The sequence below is a fragment of the Oncorhynchus mykiss genome, chromosome 25, assembly GCF_013265735.2.
Source record: "Oncorhynchus mykiss isolate Arlee chromosome 25, USDA_OmykA_1.1, whole genome shotgun sequence".
NCBI classification, from domain to species: Eukaryota; Metazoa; Chordata; class Actinopteri; order Salmoniformes; family Salmonidae; genus Oncorhynchus; species Oncorhynchus mykiss.
The window spans coordinates 18410288-18433788 of NC_048589.1; the positions used below are offsets into that span (position 1 = coordinate 18410288).

Below are 23501 nucleotides of genomic sequence, written 5' to 3' on the forward strand. Positions count from 1 at the left end.
CTATTTTGCCAATTGGCCTGGACCCTTTTACTGCCTACATGTAGCCCTGCTGATCAACACGTAATTGCCTGAGGGGGCTACAACAGACTTCTTCCGCTGCGAAGTCCCCCTAAGGCCCTTCTGCTAGCCCCGACCCGCTAGCTGTATGAATCGGCGTGTCTCCAGCTTGCCTAGCTTCCCACTGGTCCCTATGAACACTCGGCTTCGCATGCCTCTCCCTAATGTCAACATGTCTTGTCCATTGCTGTTTTGGTTAGTGATTATTGTCATATTTCACTGTAGAGCCTCCAGCCCTGCTCAATATGCCTTAGCTAGCCATTTTGTTTCACCTCCCACACATGCAGTGACCTCACCTGGTCTAAATGATGTCCCTAGAGACAAAACCTCTCTCATCGTCATTCAATGCCTAGGTTTACCTCCACTATATTCACATCCTACCATACCTTTGTCTGTACATTATGCCTTGAATCTATTCTTCCGTGCCCAGAAACCTGCTCCTTTTACTCTCTGTTCCGAACACACTAGACAACTAGTTCTTATAGCCGTTAGCGTACCCTTATCGTACTCCTCCTCTGTTCCTCTGGTGATATAGAGTTTAATCCTGGCCCTGCACCGCCTTGCTCCACTCCCATTCCCCAGGCACTCTCATTTGTTGACTTCTGTAACCGTAAAAGCCTTGGTTTCATGCATGTTAACATTAGAAGCCTCCTCCCTAAGTTTGTTTTACTCACTGCTTTAGCACACTCTGCCAACCCAGATGTCCTAGCCGTGTCTGAATCCTGGCTTAGGAAGGCCACCAAAAATCCAGAAACATTCTCCAACAAGATAGAACTGCCAAAGGGGGCGGAGTTGCAATCTACTGCAGAGAGAGCCTGCAGAGTTCTGGCATACTATCCAGGTCTGTGCCCAAACAATTCGAGCTTCTACTTCTAAAAATCAACCTTTCCAGAAACAAGTGTCTCAACGTTGCCGCTTGAAATATAGTGTAAGTGAATTGGGAAGAGAAAGAATGAAAAACGAAAGAAAGACTGTTAACGGCTCTTACCTGTGCTGACATGATTAAAAGTGCCATACACCATACTTTTCCCGTTGTAGTTTATATGATAAGCTCATTGGAAGGGTAAACAAATTTGGAGGCGCCGCTAAAATTTATTTTCATGTGAGCACCGGCCCATATTCCTTGAACGAACAACGAGTGAGAGACATTGGGAGAGTAGCTAGCTAGCTACCATTAGCAGGCTAACCACCTAATCAAGTGTAGCTATCTTGCCATTGCCTGCATTGTCGTTGTTGCCACGTGAGTAGGACAATATGAGTCGAGAGAGGGAAACGTTGTTGGATGAAATGGAACAGAGTTTATGGATTTTAACTGCGAACAATTCACGGCACTTGTGTGTACGTTGTGGAATAGTAGATGACTCTGAAGTGAAAGGAAAGAGCCATCGAGCTTTACGGCGCAAATTGATGGAGGATTTAATGGAATCAGAGGATGAGGGAGTGTCTTGGCTGCTTCAACTGAAAGACGAAATCAAAGGAATATCGGACTCTGAGGATAATGTGAAAAGTCTGCCTACAAGTCCCAGCCAGTCGGCGCCAACGAGGCATGTGGACAGCGAACCCAGCGGAGAGATGGGAGAAGAGGGAGGGGCTCCTCAGCCCAGCAGAGAAGTGGTCTCAGCCCCAGAAAGGCACCCGCCACAGAGAGAGAATGGAGTGAGTATATCCAGTTTTAAAGACTTTAAAATTCATGGACATATTGGAGATCAGAATCAAAAAGATAAGCTCAGCTTCAGCAGCCAAGAACATCAGATGGATGGAGAAAAGGGTACCATGAATTAGAAATCATAGAAGCAGTAATCAGAGCTGTGAGCCCAGGGCTTAAGATGAGGAGTTATCTGGAGGGAAAAACAGACATGTCACTCTACACACTAAGGCAAATCTCGAGGACACATTATGCAGAGAAGGATGCTACTGAACTGTATCATAAGTTGACTAAAGCAACACGAGAGCCGAGAGAGTCTGCCTCGGACTTCCTAGTCCGAGTCTTTGACCTGAGTCAGAAAGTGTTATCAGCCTCAGCTCGTGCCCAATCAGGACTTAAATATGGCACAGAGTTAGAATGCCTGCAGGCCATTGTTACAGGATTAACAAATGATAATGTCAGGGCAGAGATGAGAGTGCATCTCCAAAATATTAACACCAGTGATGAACTGTTGCTTGAGAAAATGCAAATTGCCCAGGGCAATGAAAGCGAACGCATGCAAAAGGCCAGGATTTCCTCGTAAGTTCACACCCACACGAGTGAACGCAGTACAGAGTGAGGGTAACGGGGATAGCGGAGAGGAATGTGCACAGGCAGAGCCCTCACAGACTACAGTCCGAAAACAAAATAAATATAATCCTCTCCTGAGTAAAATTGATGCGAGCAATGAAGCAATCAAAGAACTGACCCGTCAGGTTGCCTCATTAGTACAGTCAGTACAGGGCCAGGGTGACAGGTCAGTTAGGAATTGCTCCAACAGAAAACCAAGTCCAACCAACAGGGAGAAAAGAAAATTAAAAAGTTGTTATGAGACTGGTCAACAGACTTGCCATCATTGCTACAAATGTGGCAGTGATAACCATTGGGTAGTAGGATGTAGGATCAGGGGCAACACACATCCATCAGGAAACGCCTGGGGGTCACAACCATGGAACGGGGAGTGACCTCAGATACTGTACATCTAGTTCCATCCAGTGTTTCATGTGGCTGCAGTGCAAAGGTAGAGAGAATCTCAGAGTTGAAGTTGTGTTCATTGTGTCATAAAGCTGCCTATTGTTCCAAAGTGTGCCAACAGGATCATTGGAAACAGCACCAACCTACATGTAAGACTGCCAGCAAGACTGACCACAACTCCCCTTGTCCCATGACACAGAGAGAGTGGGTGCCAACTACCCCAGCCACCACAGGACATTGTAATATAGCACAGCTCATTGGTAAAAAAAAGTCAAGTGTGGTGTTATATGGAGATTAAAAAAGACTCTAGCACAATGGGACACAGGGGCCCAGGTATCCATCATAAGTGAGGAATGGAGAAAACGTAATTTGCCACGCACACAAATTAGACCACTGGCAGAAATCATGGGCAATGCAAAGAAACTGGATCTGAGGGCAGCCAATGGCACTGAAATTCCCTTTCTGGGTTGGATGGACATTTGCTTTAGTTTGCTTGATTTCAAAGCTGAGGTCATTGCAGGAAAACAGTTGAGGATTCCGATGTTAGTCACAAATGAAAGACTGGAGAAGCCAATCATTGGGTTTAATGTAATTGAAGAAATTGTTCAAACAAAAAGTAACAAGGAGCCCTCAGAGCTGATATATACAGTAAAGATGTTTAGAAATGCACTTAAGCTAGGACAGGGAAAGACAAAGACTCTACTCAATCTGCTTCAGCACTCAGAGTACACGGAGGAATGCTTGCTTCCAGCAGGCAGGACGTGACGTTGTCATTCCAGGTGGACAAACAAAATGGATTCAACACTGTATCCCAAGAGGGGCTCCCTTCAATTATGAAATTGTGTTATTTGAACCGGACGTGAGAGTGATCTGGGGCCTGGACCTACAAAGTCAGGTTGTGAAAACATGAAAATGGCCATCTCGAAAAGTTGACATTGCAGTAGTGAATACTACCAAACATGACATTACCTTACCAAGACAAACAGTGATAGGGACATTACAGAGAGTAGTAGCATGTCACCCAGTTCCTGTGCCCAGTGGAGAAAAGCTTACTGTAGCACAGGTTCAGGACAGATCCCCACCGGAGCCTGGCCCTGACAACGGTCAAATAGAGTGGTGGGACCCACCTGTAGAGGTTCAGCACTTGAGCCAAGAGCAACAAGAATTAGTCAAACGGATGCTCAGAGAGGAATCAGCTGTTTTCGTCAAAGACGACATGGACATAGGGTTTATTGAAAATCTCAGAATGGAGATAACATTGACTGATAACATACCAGTGGCAAAGAGATACAACAGTGTGCCACGCCCCTTGTATGCTGAGGTGAAAAGCCACCTTCAGGGGCTCCTGAACAAAACTTAATCAGGAAGTCAACTTCATCATTCGTATCATCTTTGGTCTGCGTACTGAAAAAGGATGGGAGTTTAAGACTTTGTGTTGATTACAGGGGATTGAACAAGAAGACTGTTCCGGACAGGCATCCCATACGCCGTGTACAGGAAATACTTGATGGTTTGGGAGGAAACTCATGGTTTACAGTTTTAGATCAAGGAAAGGCATGCCACCAAGGCTTTATGGGAGAGGAGTCCAGAAAACACACTGCCTTCAGCACCACTTGGGCCTTATTGGAATGGAATAGAATTCCCTTTGGCTCATCAAACAGTCCCTCTGCCTTCCAATGAAGCATGGTTGAACGTTTAGAGGGTATAAGAGGTAGAATCTGTATACCATATTTGGATGACGTTCTTATTTTTAGTCAGTCATTTGAACAACATGTGGAAGATGTCCGTCAGGTACTCAGGGCTGATAAGTGTGACCTATTCAAGAATGAGGTCCGTTATTTAGGAAAAATAATTTCTGCTGAGGGTTACAGAATGGATGTTAAAGAAATTGTAGCAGTGCAAGAACTGGTAAACAGGCCACCAACAAACATGAGAGAGCTGAGGAAACTACTGGGGTTTCTAGGGTACTATAGGGGTTATGTACAGAACTTTTCACAACATGCTAAATGTCTCTATGACTTACTAGCAGTGAAGTCGGAGACCCCAGCATCTGGGAAACGAAGGACCAAGGTAGCTATGCAGTCGGGACAGGCTCTGCCCCCCCAGAAAGTTGTATGGGAGGATGCTCACCAGAGAGCATTAGAACACTTGGTGAGTGTGTTGACTAATCCACCTGTGCATGCTTACCTAGATTTCAAGGACCCTTTTATCCTGCATGTTGATGCCTCCGAAGAGGAATTGGGAGGGGTGTTATACCAATGACAAAGTGGCAAACTGAGAGTCATTGGCTATGGCTCCCGCACCCTGACTCAAGCAGAGAGAAACAATCACCTTCAATCAGGGAAACTGGAATTCTTGGCCCTCAAATGGGCAGTGATTGATCGGTTCCGAGATGTCCTATTTTATGCTCCCTCTGTGATAATGCACAGTGATAATAACCCATTGATATATGTACTAACTACAGCAAGACTGAATGCCACCGGTCATTGCTGGGTGGCAGAGTTTTCTTACTTTAATCTCACACTGAAGTATCGTCCTGGAAAGGTAAACACTGACGCAGACTTTCTGTCACGCTCTCCTTTGCATGCTGAACATTACATGAAAGACTGCACAGAGAAACACCCACTTGAAATGGTAAAAGCAACACTCAATAATGTTCAGACACAACAGAATGACTGTGTAACGTGGATCTCCACAGTCACACTAAGGCCATCAGTGCAAGATGAGCTGTCATGGTGGGGGGGAACAGTTACAGACCGACTGTCTCCATACGATATTATGCAGGCTCAGTTAAAGGATGCGGCTGTATGGAGAATCTTGGAACTGAAATGTCAAAGGACTAAGCCTGAACCAACAGAATGTCAACAAGAGTCATACAAAGTCAAACAGTTACTGCAAGAGTGGAACAGGTTCCATGCTTCACCAGATGGATTAATACAAAGGAAAATGGCAAAAAGGACACAAGTTGTGGTACCAAGTCAGTATAGAACACTGATTTACAAGTACTTACACACTGAAATGGCCCATCTAGGAACAGAAAGAGTGTTGAACTTAGCACGAGAACACTTTTATTGGCCGCGCATGCAACATGGCATTGAACACTTTATCACATAAGTGTGTAAGTGTATCAAACAAAATAAACCCAGTGTAATAACTAGGGCCCCAATGCAACATGTACGAGCTACAGCTCCTTTCCAGATGATTTCAATTGACTATGTGCATTTGGAGAAAAGCAGAGGGGGCTACGAGTACATTTTTAGATATTTTCGATAACTTTACAAAATGTGCACAAGCCTACCCCACCAGAAATAAGTCAGGGAAAACAGCAGCAAAAAAAGCTTTTTCATGATTTTTTCCACAAAGTTTGGCTTTGTGTCAAAAATCCATCATGATCAGGGAAGAGAGTTTGAAAATCAGTTATTCAGAGCCTTGCAGAACTGTACAGGAATAGCCAATTCCAGAACCTCTCCATATCATCCACATGGGAATCGGTTGGAGAGATTTAACCGTACACTGTTGTCAATGTTGCGCACACTAGATGAAGAGAAAAAGGCCAACTGGGGTGATTATCTGAACAAGGTCATTCATGCATGTAATTGTACCACCAGTGATGCTACTGGGCTCTCACCGTATTTCCTGCTATTTGGAAGGGCTCCACTGCTACCTGTTGACCTTGTCTTTGGGTTACAGATATCATACCAGGATTATGCTAAGAAGTGGCAGCAACAGATGGCTGAAGCCTATGACATCGCCAGTAGAAACATGGAGAAATCAACAGCAAAGGGAAAAGCCTACTACGATCAGAAGAAAATTAGTTCTGCATTGCAATATGCTCATGTCATGTAATTCTCTACCTTTTGAGGAACCTGTTGAAACACCCCATAGAGGTCTGTGGAGAAGGGAACCACCCCAGCAAAAGCAGCAAAATGGGGAGAGCGCTGAGTCTGAGAGCTCAGATGAGGATTCTTATCTAGTATTCATCAATAGGCCACATAGGGATGAAGAGAGCAGACAGAGTAGCACACAACTAGTATCAGATAATATTGGGGAAACGGGGTCTGACTGATAGAAACTTCACTGTGAAGGAGTGCCAGCCAGTCCTCAGAGAGAGCCCGGAGAGGACGGGTAAATATGGAAACAGCTGAGGGCTCAGAGACTCAATCATCTCATGATGAAGTGGACACTGATTCATTGGGGTCACCCATGACCTTGACCTGCCGTTCAGCCCGGCAGAGAAGGCCCAGAGACATTCTAACCTATAACACTTTAGGGATGACAAGCTCTGATCAGGATACCAACTAGAGATGTTCTGATGTGTATATATTTTCTCGTTTACCTTTTCTCGTTTACCTACTAATCACAGTGTGATAATGTTTAGTGGGGGTTGCGTCTTTGCCCATAAAGGCAGACTGGACATGTCTAGATAGTTATATGGCTGTTAGGCCAGTTTTCTCCGTTGTTCTCATGAACAATACTTACATCTTCTCTTTGTTTTGAAGCCAGTGAAATGTTTGTGACAACATTTAGTTTTTGCAGTGGGGTGTTTGTTGTAAGTGGCTTAATACAGTTGTATTCCAGCCACTAGGGTGTACTCTGGTGAAGCCCATGGAAAATAAAGAAATATAGTTTAAGTGAATTGAGAAAAGTAAGAATGAAAAACTAAAGAAAGACTGTAAACAGCTGTTGCCTGTGCTGACATGATTATCAATGAACCTACCGGGTACAACCCCAAATCTGTAAACACGGGCACCCTCATAGATATCATTCTGACCAACCTGCCCTCTAAATACACCTCTGCTGTCTTCAACCAGGATCTCAGCGATCACTGCTTCATTGCCTGCGTCCGTAATGGGTCTGCGTTCAAACGACCATCCCTCATCACTGTCAAACACTCCCTAAAATACTTCAGCGAGCAGGCCTTTCTAATAGGGTACCTTGGAAGGATATTGACCTCATTCCGTCAGTAGAGGATGCCTGGTTATTCTTTAAAAGTGCTTTCCTCACCATCTTAAATAAGCATGCCCAATTCATAAAAATTTGAACCAAGAACAAATATAGCTCTTGGTTCACTCCAGACCTGACTGCCATTGACCAGCACAAAAACATCCTGTGGCGTACTGCATTAGCATCGAATAGCCCACGCGATTTGCAACTTTTCAGGGAAGTTAGGAATCAATATACACAGACAGTTAGGAAAGCAATGGCTATCTTCAAACAGAAATGTGCATCCTGTAGCACAAACTCCAAAAAGTTCTGGGACACTGTAAAGTCCATGGAGAATAAGAGCACCTCCTCCCAGCCGCCCACTGCACTAAGGCTAGGAAACACTGTCAGCACCGATAAATACACGATAATTGAGAATATCAAGAAGCATTTTTCTACGGCTGGCCATGCTTTCCACCTGGCTACCCCTACCCCAGTCAACAGCCCTGCACCCCCCAAAGCTACTCACCCAAACCTCCCCCATTTCTCCTGCACCCAAATCCAGATAGCTGATGTTCTGAATGAGTTGCAAAATCCTGACCCCTACAAATCAGCCGGCCTAGACAATCTGGACCCTCTCTTTCTAAAATTATCCGCCGCAATTGTTGCAACCCCTGTTACTAGCCTGTTCAACCTCTCTTTCGTATCGTCTGAGATCCCTAAAGATTGGAAAGCTGCCGCGATCATCCCCCTCTTCAAAGGGGAGACACTCTAGACCCAAACTGTTACAGACCTATATCTATCCTATCTATCCTAGCCAAGTTAACATCACCGACCATTTCAAATCCCACCGTACCCTCTCTGCTATGCAATCTGGTTTCCGAGCTAGTCATATGGGTGCACCTCAGCCACGCTCAATGTCCTAAACGAAATCATAACCGCCATCGATAAAAGACAATACTGTGCAGCCGTCTTCATCGACCTGGCCAAGCCTTTCGACTCTGTCAATCACCACATTCTTATCGGCAGACTCAATAGCCTTGGTTTCTCAAATGACTGCCTCGTCTGGTACACCAACTACAGAGTTCAGTGTGTCAAATTGAAGGGCCTGTTGTCCGGACCTCTGGCAGTCTCTATGGGGGTGCCACAGGGTTCAATTCTCAAGCTGACTCTTTTCTCAGTATACATCGGTGATGTCTTTCTTGCTGCTGGCTGGTGAGTCTCTGATCCACCTCTACGCAGACGACACCATTCTGTATACTTCTGGCCCTTCTTTGGACACTGTGTTAACAAACCTCCAGACAAGCTTCAATGCCATACAACTCCCCTTCTGTGGCCTCCAACTGCTCTTAAATGCAAGTAAAACTAAATGCATGCTCTTCAACTGATTGCTGCCCCGCACCTGCCCGCCCGTCCAGCATCACTACTCTGGACGGTTCTGACTTAGAATATGTGGACAATTACAAATACCTAGGTGTCTGGTTAGACTGTAAACTCTCCTTCCAGGCTGGCCCTCACTTCATATTCGTCGCCAAACCCATTGGCTCCAGGTCATCTATAAGTCTTTGCTAGGTAAAGCCCCGCCTTATCTCAGCTCACTGGTCACCATAGCAGCACCCATCCGTAGCATGCACTCCAGGAGGTATATTTCACTGGTCACCCCCAAAGCCTATTCCTCCTTTGGCCACCTTACCTTCCAGTTCTCTGCTGCCAATGACTGGAACGAATTTTAAAAATCACTGAAGCTGGAGACTCATATCTCCCTCACTAACTTTAGCATCAGCTGTTAGAACAGCTCACAGATCATTGCACCTGTACACAGCCCATCTGTAAATAGCCCATCCAACTACCTCATCCCCATATTGTTTTTTTGTTTGTTGCTCTTTTGCATCCCAGTATCTCTACTTGCACATTCATCTTCTGCATATCTATCACTCCAGTGTTTAATTTCTAAATTGTAATTAACTCTGTGTTGTTTGTGTCGCACTGCTTTGCTTTATCTTGGCCAGCTCGCAGTTGTAAATGAGAACTTGTTTTCAACTGGCCTACCTGGTTAAATAAAGGAGATATATATTTTTAAAAAGCTGGCTCGACAGGTTGCCATGCCTCAGCGGGGTCGATAGGCTCCCATGCCTCAGCTAGGTGAACAGGTTCCTGTGCCTCGACCGAGGCAATCAGGGAGGTCTCAGCCGGCTCATCGGGCTCTCACACCCCAGCTGGTTTGTCAGGTTTCTGCGCCTCAGGGGAGGTGACCGGTCTGCTCCTGATCCCCGGGACCGTCCCTTTGGTTGGCATCCTGCGGATGGACTCACGCGCTGGGGAGGGAGTACTGCCACGTATACTCTCTCTCCGGCACTCTAGGTCGACATGCTCCAGCGTCTCAGCCAGATCGGCAGGTTCCCGCGCCTTAGCAGAGGTGACCCGTCCACTCCTGATCTCCGGGATCGTAATTTTGGTCGGCGTCCTGCGGCTAGTGCCGCGGGGAGGGGGTACTGTCACGTGTGCTCCCTCTCCGGCCTCTAGGTCACCAGGCTGCTCATTATTGCACACTCCTGTCACCATCGTTACACACATCAGCACATAATGACACTCACCTGGACTCCATCACCTCCTTGATTACCTGCCCTTTATATGTCACTCCCTTTGGTTCCTTCCCCAGGCGTCATTGTTTCTGTTTCAGTTTCATGTCTGTGCGTTGTTCGTGTTTCTTGGTTAGTATTATGTTCCATTTATTTTATTAAAACCCTCACTCCCTGAACTTGCATCCCGACTCTCAGCGCACACGTTACAGGAATTGTAAATATGAAGGACACTTGTTTTAAATCTATTTTATGTTGTAACCTGGAGACAAATGTGAAACCAGTCATATGACAGAAAACTGAAGCATATCAACTTTCCCGCAGTAGAGTTTATGAAATGATGTGGCTACCCTGACTTTATCTGTTTCCTATTTCTATCATGTTAAATATTAGCCACTATCAGTATCGGCTGTCAGTAACCCTAAAAACCACACATTCAACTGGCAATTTACTGTTAGTTCCATTCAGTTGGTATAGCCTACATTATCATTTCATTTAATTATATTGTTTTGTTTACCTTAATTTGCTTTCTCTGTAAACGCAGTCATGGCCGTGCGGTTGTTGCTGACGATCCTTAGTAACAGTTGATAATATACAAAAAAAGACATGTTGTCATGTACTGTCATGTTGTGTCTTGTCTCTGTCCTTTCCCTTCACCCTGTCTCCCTCTGCTGGTCGTTGTTAGGTTACCTTTTCTCCCCCGCTTTCCACCAGCTGTTCCTTGTCTCCTCTGACTACCCATTCACCCCGTTTCCCACCTGTTCCCTTTTTCCCTCTGATTAGGTCCCTATATCTCTCTCTGTTTCTGTTCCTGTCCTTGTCGGATTCTTGTTTGTTGTGTTTCATGCCTGAGCCAGACTATCGTCATGTTTGCTGTAACCCTGTCCTGTCCTGTCCGAATCTGCCGGTCTATCTGAGCCTACCTATGTTTGGTTATTAAAGAAGCTCTGTTTAAGTTAGTTCGCTTTTGGGTCCTCATTCACTCACCGTAACAGAAGAATCCGACCAAGAATGGACCCAGCGACTTCGGATCCTCTCCACTCAGCCGTCGGGATCCAGGGAGCGATGCTAGGCAGACACGAGCAGGAAGTGTCTGCTGCTCGACATGCCGTTGAGACCCTGGCCACCCAAGTCTCCAACCTCACAGAACAGGTTCACCATCTCCGCCTCGATCCACCGGCCACTTCCAGGGCTTTCGAATCTCCGGAGCCCAGAATCAATAACCCGCCGTGTTACTCTGGGGAGCCCACTGAATGCCGCTCGTTCCTCACCCAGTGTGATATTGTGTTTTCTCTCCAGCCCAACACTTACTCCAGGAGCACTGCTCTCCTTATTGGACGGGCTCGTGAGTGGGGCACGGCAATCTGGGAGGCAAGGGCTGAGTGTACTAACCAGTATCAGGACTTTAAGGAGGAGATGATACGGGTTTTTGATCGATCTGTTTTTGGGGAGGAGGCTTCCAGGGCCCTGTCTTCCCTATGTCAAGGCAATCGATCCATAACAGACTACTCTATTGAGTTTCGCACTCTTGCTGTCTCCAGTGGCTGGAACGAGCCGGCCTTGCTCGCTCGTCTTCTGGAGGGTCTCCGCGCAGAGGTAAAGGATGAGATTCTCTCCCGGGAGGTTCCTTCCAGCGTGGATTCCTTGATTGAACTCGCTATTCGCATTGAGCGACGGGTTGATCTTCGTCAACGAGCTCGTGGAAAGGAGCTCGCGCTCTCCGTCGCCCCCCTCTCCGCATCACTACCATCTTCCTCTGCCGGCTCGGGTGCTGAGCCCATGCAGCTGGGAGGTATCCGCATCTCGACTAAGGAGAGGGAACGGAGAATCACCAACCGCCTCTGTCTCTATTGCGGTTCCGCTGGTCATTTTGTCACTTCATGTCCAGTAAAAGGCCAGAGCTCGTCAGTAAGCGGAGGGCTACTGGTGAGCGCTACTACTCCTGTCTCTCCTTCAAGATCCTGCACTACCTTGTCGGTCCATCTACGCTGGACCGGTTCGTCAGCTTCCTGCAGTGCCTTAATAGACTCTGGGGCGGAGGGCTGTTTTATGGACGAGACCTGGGCTCGGGAACATGACATTCCTCTCAGACAGTTAAAGGAGCCCACGGCCTTGTTCGCCCTGGATGGTAGTCCTCTCCCCAGGATTCAGCGTGAGACGCTACCTTTAACCCTCACTGTTTCTGGTAATCATAGTGAAACCATTTCTTTTTTAATTTTTCGTTCACCTTTTACACCTGTTGTTTTGGGCCATCCCTGGCTAGTTTGTCATAATCCTTCCATTAATTGGTCTAGTAATTCTATCCTCTCCTGGAACGTCTCTTGTCATGTGAAATGTTTAATGTCTGCTATCCCTCCTGTTTCCTCTGTCTCTTCTTCACAGGAGGAGCCTGGTGATTTGACAGGGGTGCCGGAGGAATATCACGATCTGCGCACGGTGTTCAGTCGGTCCAGGGCCACCTCTCTTCCTCCACACCGGTCGTATGATTGTAGTATTGATCTCCTTCCGGGAACCACCCCCCCCCGGGGTAGACTATACTCTCTGTCGGCTCCCGAACGTAAGGCTCTCGAAGATTATTTGTCTGTAGCTCTTGACGCCGGTACCATAGTCCCCTCCTCCTCTCCCGCCGGAGCGGGGGTTTTTTTTGTCAAGAAGAAGGACGGGTCTCTGCGCCCCTGCATAGATTATCGAGGGCTGAATGACATAACAGTGAAGAATCGTTATCCGCTTCCTCTTATGTCTTCAGCCTTCGAGATCCTGCAGGGAGCCAGGTTTTTCACTAAGTTGGACCTTCGTAACGCTTACCATCTCGTGCGCATCAGGGAGGGGGACGAGTGGAAGACGGCGTTTAACACTCCGTTAGGGCACTTTGAATACCGGGTTCTTCCTTTCGGCCTCGCTAACGCTCCAGCTGTCTTTCAGGCATTAGTCAATGATGTCCTGAGAGACATGCTGAACATCTTTGTTTTCGTTTACCTTGACGATATCCTGATTTTTTCACCGTCACTCCAGATTCATGTTCAGCACGTTCGACGTGTCCTCCAGCGCCTTTTAGAGAATTGTCTTTTTGTGAAGGCTGAGAAGTGCACTTTTCATGCCTCCTCCGTCACATTTCTCGGTTCTGTTATTTCCGCTGAAGGCATTAAGATGGATCCCGCTAAGGTCCAAGCTGTCATTGATTGGCCCGTCCCTAAGTCACGCGTCGAGCTGCAGCGCTTTCTCGGCTTCGCGAACTTCTATCGTCGTTTCATCCGTAATTTCGGTCAGGTGGCAGCTCCTCTCACAGCCCTTACTTCTGTCAAGACGTGCTTTAAGTGGTCCGTTTCCGCCCAGGGAGCTTTTGATCTCCTCAAGAATCGTTTTACATCCGCTCCTATCCTTGTTACACCTGACGTCTCTAGACAGTTCGTTGTCGAGGTTGACGCGTCAGAGGTGGGCGTGGGAGCCATCCTTTCTCAGCGCTCCCTCTCTGACGACAAGGTCCACCCATGCGCGTATTTTTCTCATCGCCTGTCGCCGTCGGAACGTAACTATGATGTGGGTAACCGCGAACTGCTCGCCATCCGGTTAGCCCTAGGCGAATGGCGACAGTGGTTGGAGGGGGCGACCGTTCCTTTTGTCGTTTGGACTGACCATAGGAACCTTGAGTACATCCGTTCTGCCAAACGACTTAATGCGCGTCAGGCGCGTTGGGCGCTGTTTTTCGCTCGTTTCGAGTTCGTGATTTCTTATCGTCCGGGCTCTAAGAACACCAAGCCTGATGCTTTGTCTCGTCTCTTCAGTTCTTCAGTAGCCTCCACTGACCCCGAGGGGATTCTCCCTGAGGGGCGTGTTGTCGGGTTGACTGTCTGGGGAATTGAGAGGCAGGTAAAACAAGCGCTCACTCACACTCCGTCGCCGCGCGCTTGTCCTAGGAACCTTCTTTTCGTTCCCGTTCCTACTCGTCTGGCCGTTCTTCAGTGGGCTCACTCTGCCAAGTTAGCCGGCCACCCTGGCGTTCGGGGTACGCTTGCTTCCATTCGCCAGCGTTTTTGGTGGCCCACCCGGGAGCATGACACGCGTCGTTTCATGGCTGCTTGTTCGGTCTGCGCGCAGACTAAGTCCGGTAACTCTCCTCCTGCCGGCCGTCTCAGGCCGCTTCCTATTCCCTCTCGACCGTGGTCTCACATCGCCTTAGATTTTGTCACCGGACTGCCTTCGTCAGCGGGGAAGACTGTTATTCTTACGGTTGTCGATAGGTTCTCTAAGGCGGCTCATTTCATTCCCCTTGCTAAGCTTCCTTCTGCTAAAGAGACGGCACAAATCATCATCGAGAATGTTTTCAGAATTCATGGCCTTCCGTCAGACGTCGTTTCGGACAGAGGTCCGCAATTCACGTCTCAATTTTGGAGGGAGTTTTGCCGTTTGATTGGGGCTTCCGTCAGTCTCTCTTCCGGCTTTCACCCCCAGTCTAACGGTCAAGCAGAACGGGCCAATCAGACTATTGGTCGCATCTTACGCAGTCTTTCTTTTCGTAACCCTGCGTCTTGGTCAGAACAGCTCCCCTGGGCAGAATACGCCCACAACTCGCTTCCTTCGTCTGCGACCGGGCTATCTCCTTTTCAGAGTAGCCTCGGGTACCAGCCTCCGCTGTTCTCATCTCAGTTCGCCGAGTCCAGCGTCCCCTCCGCTCAGGCTTTTGTCCAACGTTGCGAGCGCACCTGGAAGAGGGTCAGGTCTGCACTTTGCCGTTATAGGACGCAGACTGTGAGGGCTGCTAATAAGCGTAGAACTAAGAGTCCTAGATATTGTCGCGGTCAGAGAGTTTGGCTCTCCACTCAGAACCTTCCCCTTAAGACGGCTTCTCGCAAGTTGACCCCGCGGTTCATTGGTCCGTTCCGTATTTCTCGGGTCATTAATCCTGTCGCAGTTCGACTTCTTCTTCCGCGATACCTTCGTCGCGTCCACCCGGTCTTCCATGTCTCCTGCATCAAGCCTGTCCTTCGCGCCCCCGCTCGTCTTCCCCCCCCCCCCCCCCCATCCTTGTCGAGGGCGCACCCATCTACAGGGTCCGTAGAATTTTGGACATGCGTCCTCGGGGCCGTGGTCACCAGTACCTCGTAGATTGGGAGGGGTACGGTCCTGAGGAGAGGAGTTGGGTTCCCTCTCGGGACGTGCTGGACCGTGCGCTGATCGAGGATTTCCTCCGTTGCCGCCAGGTTTCCTCCTCGAGTGCGCCAGGAGGCGCTCGGTGAGTGGGGGGGTACTGTCATGTACTGTCATGTTGTGTCTTGTCTCTGTCCTTTCCCTTCACCCTGTCTCCCTCTGCTGGTCGTTGTTAGGTTACCTTTTCTCCCCCGCTTTCCACCAGCTGTTCCTTGTCTCCTCTGACTACCCATTCACCCCGTTTCCCACCTGTTCCCTTTTTCCCTCTGATTAGGTCCCTATATCTCTCTCTGTTTCTGTTCCTGTCCTTGTCGGATTCTTGTTTGTTGTGTTTCATGCCTGAGCCAGACTATCGTCATGTTTGCTGTAACCCTGTCCTGTCCTGTCCGAATCTGCCGGTCTATCTGAGCCTACCTATGTTTGGTTATTAAAGAAGCTCTGTTTAAGTTAGTTCGCTTTTGGGTCCTCATTCACTCACCGTAACACATGTAGGCTTATTAAATCGTTACGGAGCGGCGAGCGGGCAAAGTTGTGACAGTTTGAACCAGACGCATGGCGCAATACTTGGCCATGTCGTCACACAGTTCCATGGTTAGTGCAGGCAATAGATAAGGTATACTCATATACTATTGTATACTATTCTCCCTATAATAATAATTATATGTACACTAATCTTCCAACATTACCATGGGTTGAAGAATGTGGCAATTTTCTGAATGAATCAAACCACTGTTTTCTTTCATTCATATTATTTATCCATTATTTTACCAGGTATGTTGACTGAGAACATGCTCTCATTTGCAGTAACTACCTGGGGAATAGTTACAGGGGAATGAATGAGCCAATTGTAAACTGGGGATTATTAGGTGACCGTGATGGTTTGAGGGCCAAATTGGGAATTTTGCCAGGACACCTGGGTTAACACCCCTACGATAAGTGCCATGGGATCTTTAATGACCTCAGAGAGTCAGGACACCCGTTTAATGTCCCATCCGAAAGACAGCACCCTACACAGGGCAGTTTCCCCAATCACTGCCCTCAGGCATTGGGATATTTTTGTAGACCAAAGGAAAGAGTGCCTCCTACTGGCCCTCCAACACCACTTCCAGCAGCATCTGGTCTCCCATCCAGGAACTTACCAGGCCTAACCCTGCTTAGCTCCAAAAGCAAGCGAGCAGTGGTATGCAGGGTGGCATGCTCCTGGCATAAATGTAAAGCATAAATGGTTCTCCAAACCATTTTTTTGTGATTCATAAATACTTTCCTAACCCTAAATAATCCACAAGATCAGAGCATTTTCAAATCTACCAATTGGTGCTGAAACGGTGACGAATGTGCAGATATTTAAATGTCGTTCTTTTATTAATCCCTAATATTCTGAACCCGTTCTCTCGATATTGTAACGACCCTGGGTTTATAAGCGCGGAAATCGACACTACTGCACGAGCATGCTTTTGTGACCTCGGGCTCGAAGGTCGAGGGTTCGAGACCTGCTCCCTGCTGTTTCATTACATTGGTGTCGGAAGTGATCGGACCTTGCATCCACGACAGTGTGTGTGCTTGGCCGGGGAGCGCGTTCCTGTAAGACGTAGAGCCACAAGCTAGCGCGAGGACTTGCTCTTTGAAAGGAGGGAGTAGTGTAACGACCCTGGGTTTATAAGCTCGGAAATCAACTCTACCGCACAAGCATGCACCGTTGATAGCGCGCCGGACCTCGGGCTCGAAGATCGACGGTTTGAGACCTGTTCCCTGCTGTTTCATTACAACATATTCTAGTGAGTCCGTTGACAACATTCTAACTAAAAGGTACACAGTATTTAAAGGGATGGCTTAAGATAAATGTAATGAAAACTCTACGAGAAAGTCTGTTGGTTTTCAGAGGTTGAATGAAATTGAATCAGAGCGTACAAGGTAGCCACACCGTGTTGCGTGACTGAATAAGGTAAGTCTGAATACCAAATACTGATTAGTGTGTAGGAAATGCGTAAATTCCTAAGTTGGAATCGGCCCCTAAGAGCTTAGTGCCGTGATGCCAAAATAGCCTAACGCACGTCTGGCCCCTCACTGTCCCTTCCAGCAGCCCTGACCAGATACTTGGCACAGGTTAGGCCAGTGCTGCATCTCTCCATGTGCAATAAACCTGCAGCCCTGTGGACTGGTCAAACCATGACAATGTTTAACAGTCCTCTCAGAACACACAGTCTTTAACAGGCCCCTGTCCCCTGCTAGTAAAGCCAGAAGGCCTCCAGGAGAACTGCTGTCCCGCAGTGGGACTCCCCCCGACACCACGCCTCGGGTCAGATGAAACATCGTAAATCCAGTCCCAGTCTTTGACATTGTACCAGGCCCTGGGCCCGGCCTGCCTACCTTCTCTTTGACGCCCCTGTGCTTTAATACCTGGTAAAAACAGCTACACTCCACACTGTTTACAGAATTCATAATTCTCCATTCAGGGTGTTTTGTATCACACAGAAATGTGAGGGACACCAACAATCAGGTATGTGTTAAAGATGGGTAGGACAAGAGCGACTAAAGGATTCTGGTCAACAGATATCATGTGTGAAGACTGAACTTTGGCCCAGTCATAACATATCCGCCTTTAATGTAATCAAATAAAGAACACTCAGGTTTCTAGAAAAAGATAGTTGGCAAAGAGCTCTAGAACTTTCCCTTTCGTCATTAGCTGTGTGATTTAATATGAGTGCTAACGAATGGTGATGCAGACATGGTTTCTTCCACTCACCTCTCCTTGGAGATGTTCTTACTCTCCCGCTTCCAAGTGTTCTTAAAGTCGCTGCAGAACTCATACCAGAGCATGAAGACGTAACCGGGGGCCACCTCCTTCTCCCCAGACTTTGGCTTGAGCCCAAAGTAGCTCACCATGTCCAGGAAGCTGTGTGGGAGAAACAGAGGGAATAAGAGAGAGCGAAGAGAGAGACGGCAGTGAGAGAACATCTCACTGGGTCACAGGGGACAGCCGGTAGCGGAGGCTCCATTATCACATTGACCTCCTCTATAGCCTGGAGGGGAACAGTGCCAGGGGTCACCCCGCCCCCCCCCCCCCCCCCCCCACACACACACACACACGTGAATGAATTGCCCCTTGGGGATTAATAAAGTTGTATTGTATTGTACACACACATTGATTACGTTCATCCAACTTGCTATCTGAGACATCAAATCCAGTAATAGTAGAGACATGAAGATATTCAAGATTCTCATTCAAGATTCTCAGCCTTAACGAGATGAGAATCTACGGCCCTTGTATGGCAGATCCTCAGACTAATTCAATTGTAACCACATCTAAACTATCCACAAGGCTCACAGCAGTGCTCACCGGGTTTAAAAAGCAGCCTGCTCCTCTGGGGCTTTCTCTAACCTAAACATTGAAAAAACATTTTTTTGCCCAGCCTGTCAAGCGCTTGATATAGAGGCACAATGATTCAGGAGATGCTCCCAGATTGACACAGAGGTTTTGACTTCCAGATGGTAGGTGGCTGTTGCGACGCTAATGTAAGACATGTTGGGAGGGGAGTGTTGGGGGATGGGGCAATGTGCGCGGCAGACGGCTGCTCCCACATACTAGCCGCTTCCCATTCCCCAGATATCCGTCATGTGCTCCTCCGACGCTCCAGCGCTGGGGAAGATGGTGCAGTAGATCATCCTCGTCTTGACTCGTTCCACAACCAGACTAGGCCAGGCCAACGGAACCCAGGAGGAACAGAACATACCAAATTGACATCCATTCTGTAGGCCTTTGTAGACCCGACCAGCACGGCCCAGCGTGATTAACTAGGCTCCTTTTGTATTGGCTCCTTCCCTGACCCTGGGTCAGGTGTCAGAGCTCACACAAATCACGCACAGTCTGTAGTGTGGTAAGCTTAGCTCTTTTCCTTACTCTCTCTGTCACACACGCATACGCCGCACACGCACACACACACACACACACACACACACACACACACACACACACACACACACACACACACACACACACACACACACACACACACACACACACACACACACAGACACCACACACACACACACACACACACACACACAAAGACACCACACACACACACACACACACACACACACACACAAAGATAACCCGCACACACACACACACTCACACAAAGACACAACACACACACACATATATACAAGCACCTACCACGCACTTCTGGAGGGCTATGACGCACCTGCTGTGAGGCCGTTTATTTCTGTACCTATGTTCAGCATTCCTCACTGACGGATAAAAGCCTGGGCAACAGGGAATATCACATGGATATTTGGACGGCTAAGATAACATTCCATACAACAGATTAGAAAGGGAAACACTCCTGTGGTCAGCTGTTACAAAATGTGTTTCTTTAACGGCGACGAGACATCTTTAATAGACAATGGATAATGTATAATAGAAGTTGTGACAGTTCAAATATCCCTCCAGCTAACAACCCTTTAACCACATACGTATGTAAGCAGCACACACGCTGCAGTCGTTTCATATGAAATTGAGCATGATGAGGGAGGGAAACTTAATGGTCCATTAACTGTGGACGTATCAGGAAACCTCAGGGAAACTGAAACATAAAAGAAACTAATTAGGATTGCATGTTCAGGAAAGGACCTCATTGCTCACTGCATAGGGTACCCAGGATATTGAGCAAGAAACTCACATTACATCTCTGAAACTGTCATAAACTGTGTATCATGTCAGCTTTCCATAAAGTAATTTTGCCAATCAATTGACAAAATTAATGTAATTTCTCTACAACCGACATGTCATAGCAACCGGTCCTTCCTATGATGATGGTTGGCTTCAGGCCATAACAGAAAAATTAATTCCCGTTCCTTAAGGGGTTGACCCTGTGTTTCAGTAGCTGGCAGTGATGATGTGATGTCTATGAGCCTTATTAACACGGGGCCCTAATGTGTGGCTGTGTCGGTGAGGTAGATGCCTCATCCAGGACAGATGTGAGGGCCGGGGCCCACCCACACCCCACAGAACAAACGGTACACACACACTACAGCGCACACACACACCACACCACGGCCCACCGCCCATATTCATCACCAGCGTGTCACTTTTATGAGGTGCGTCCCTGGGAACCTGAGAGGGCCCCCCCCCCCCCCCAGCGGCAGGCAGCCCCGGACTGTTTGGATGAAATTAAAGGCAAACTTCATTAAAGGCTAAGGGCTGTCAGCCGTGGGACCCTTTTGATCAATATCCCCAAGTTCAAGACCTTCATTACACTGGTGTCAGTCACACAGTCACATAGAGAGATATCATAATACCACCAGGAGAAGGAGAGAGAGAGAGAGGAAGAGAGGAAAGCGAGAGACAGAGAAAGAAGGCAGAGGGAGTGAGAGAGAGATGGAGTGAGAGACACAGAGAGAGAGAGATGGAGAGACCCATGCATTGCCAATCTGAGTGCTTCTCTTGGCTTGAAATGGAAACATGAAACAGGGGTGTTTGGAAACATTGGCTGAGTTGTAGTATTGTCCAAAGCAATCAACATCTTACAGTTTATAGTTTCCATTTTCCAGCGTCAAGCATCCTTTGGTTTCTCCTTCATGTGCTTTTCATGATTTATTTTGGAATCTGGAGAGTTACGATTTAAAGCAAACAATTCTGGTCTCTATCTAAACAAGGAAAAATAATCTATTTGCTTTGTTTGTTCTTTCTAGTGTGTTTTTCCAATATGACATTTTCCAGATATGTTTTTTCTCTGACACTAGTTAAACGTCTGCCAGTTGACCATTTCTCCATAAATAAGGTGGGCCTTCTTACAGTGACTCTTAGAGTTTGCAGTACCAAACACGGAAGATAAGGCCTGATAACAACTAGAGTGGAGTGAGCACAGTGTGTGTATGTAAGCATGGCGGGTTATCGGCATTGGCACAGTGTATGTGAGTTTGGTGAGTGTGTGTGAACATGTAAGCGTAGTGTCTGTGTCTGTCTCCATAGGCAGCCCTCCAGACAGCCCTTCCCTCCAGACAGCTCTTCCCTCCAGACAGCCCTTCCCTATCTCGGGGCTAGTTTACATTGTGCCAGGTTATGACCTGGAGATTGTACTGGTCCTGTGTGGCTTAGTTGGTAGAGAATGGCACTTGCAACACCAAAGTTATGGGTTCAATTCCCACAGGAGACCAAAACAAAAGTATGGAAATGTATGCATTCACTACTGTAAGTTGATGTAGATAAGAACATCTGATAACTGACTAAAGTGTACTAAATGACAGAAGAACCTGAATGGCTACATGACATCCACCATCCATTATACTTGGCTGAGTTCCCTTCTGTATTACAGAGGTATGCAAACAGCTAGGTCAGGAAATACAGAGCTCCTCTGTCATACATATATGACACGTTGTTTGGTCTATGACCTCTAGGTTAATTGTGTTGTGTTATATTAGAACGGACAGAGACGATTCATACCTTTTCTGTGCAGCTTTGAGCTGGTCGTCCTCAGCAGTGTGGTCCTTTTGAACTGGAAAAGACAAAACAACAGCATGGATTAGATGAATACACATGGAGTAAACATACCTATGTGTGAGGCAGTATGGGAGGCTTGGAGGTCACAGTACATACAGTAGTGGGAATAGATATTTCCAAATGGAGGTAAACTGAGGTACATCAATGACACTCCATGCAGTCCCGCTGGTACAGATGGGGGTCCTGTGGGTACAGATCTATCCTCTCCCAGGAGGAGTGTCAGGGTGAAGGGTCATTAGCATGACATGTCTAAGGTGGTGGAGCATGTGCTAGAGGTGTCCATGGATTTCACCGTGGTGAATTGTAAGAGGTGAGATGTTTGTGTGTTAGTGTGTTGATGAGGAGTGTGAGGTGGGGGTGTAAGGAGAGGTCTAAGTGTGGACTGTGTGTTGAGGAGGGGAGAGGGGCAGAGGTGCGTAGCAGGGGCACAGGCAGCACAGCACAGCGCAGGGCTGAGGAGTGAGTGTATGAGGCTTGGGAACTGGAGGCTCCTGTGGACTCCTGCCATGTAAAAGTGTCTAAATGCAAGGCAGATGTGTGCGGCGGGCCAGGGCGAGGTGCAAGAATTTATCTAGGGCCAGAGAGTGCCTGTGATCTCAGATTTATTGCATTTTCCAGATTCATCCTTTTTACAATGATGGGGGACCTTTCCCACTTGAAGATTTAAGAGGGGGAAGTCTCCCAAAAATTGTTCAAAGGCAGGTTTGGGGGTCTTTTGGGAGAGGGTGAGCTTAAGCTGCTACCACCCCTTTTGCTTTGCTTTTTTTTTTTTACATAAGCAGGCTGATTGTCTGAAGTAAACCTAATGAAGGGAAGGGGTGGCCATGGCTGGGATTGGGGAGGAGGGGGGAGAGCCATGACCAATGGCGTTAGGCCCAGCGGGGGGTTCAGGCTGGCGCCTGAGGTCCTCTCTGGTGCGGCTCTGTGTAGAGGTGGCACCAGGCCGGCCGGCGCTCTGAGAGAGAGCGGCCCACAGAGAGAGAGAGAGAGAGAGAGAGAGAGAGAGAGAGAAAGAGGATGTGTGAAGTTTCTCTTCCTCCGCTCCCTGTGTAAACATGAAACCAGTAGTGGCTAACTAGAAAGTTATGAGACGCTCATGCTGAGAAGGACAATAAATTAGGCCTTTAAAACTCTGACACACTTTTCCAAACCACTGGTTTACCAAGCAGTCAGATAACAAAGTGCTAGGAAACTACATACATAAGCTGTGTTAAGGACCTGGAACCTCTCTGGGAAAAAACACACAATCTTTACTGCATCAGTGACTACAGCTTCGTGCTATAAAAATGTTTTGATGTGTGTATGCCATTTCCATACATACTCAATCAAACATCAAAAGGAGCTGCAACGTGTATGTGTGAAAGTTTGTGTGTGTGTGTCGATAAATCTCTTGTTCTCGGAAACGATAAATATACCTTGCTCCTTGCCAGCCCTAATCTTTGAACTTTGTTAAACTGTGCTGGTTTTCACATTGTTGTCCTATCAAGAGGGAGCTCATGGCCTCCTACTACCATAGCACAAACAAGCACACTTGTTTTCAAAGCCTCTGCCCAAGACAACATAATTAGCATTGTTTGCCAACACAGTGAAGAGCTCAGGATTGTGCATATATGACCAACCAGATGATTATGACCAT

General features: G+C 47.5%; 1 protein-coding gene across 2 annotated transcripts in view; it reads right to left on the reverse strand.

Moving 5' to 3' along the window:
• Positions 1 to 23501, reverse strand: part of LOC110505502 (formin) — a 122382-nt gene that overhangs the window by 19119 nt on the left and 79762 nt on the right. For both annotated transcript variants that reach the window (XM_036962244.1, XM_036962243.1), the window contains 2 exons: positions 21809 to 21860; positions 18107 to 18256 (listed from right to left, as the gene is read on the reverse strand). In XM_036962244.1, the coding sequence (XP_036818139.1) occupies positions 18107 to 18256; positions 21809 to 21860 (202 nt within the window). The remainder of the gene's footprint in view (positions 1 to 18106; positions 18257 to 21808; positions 21861 to 23501) is intronic.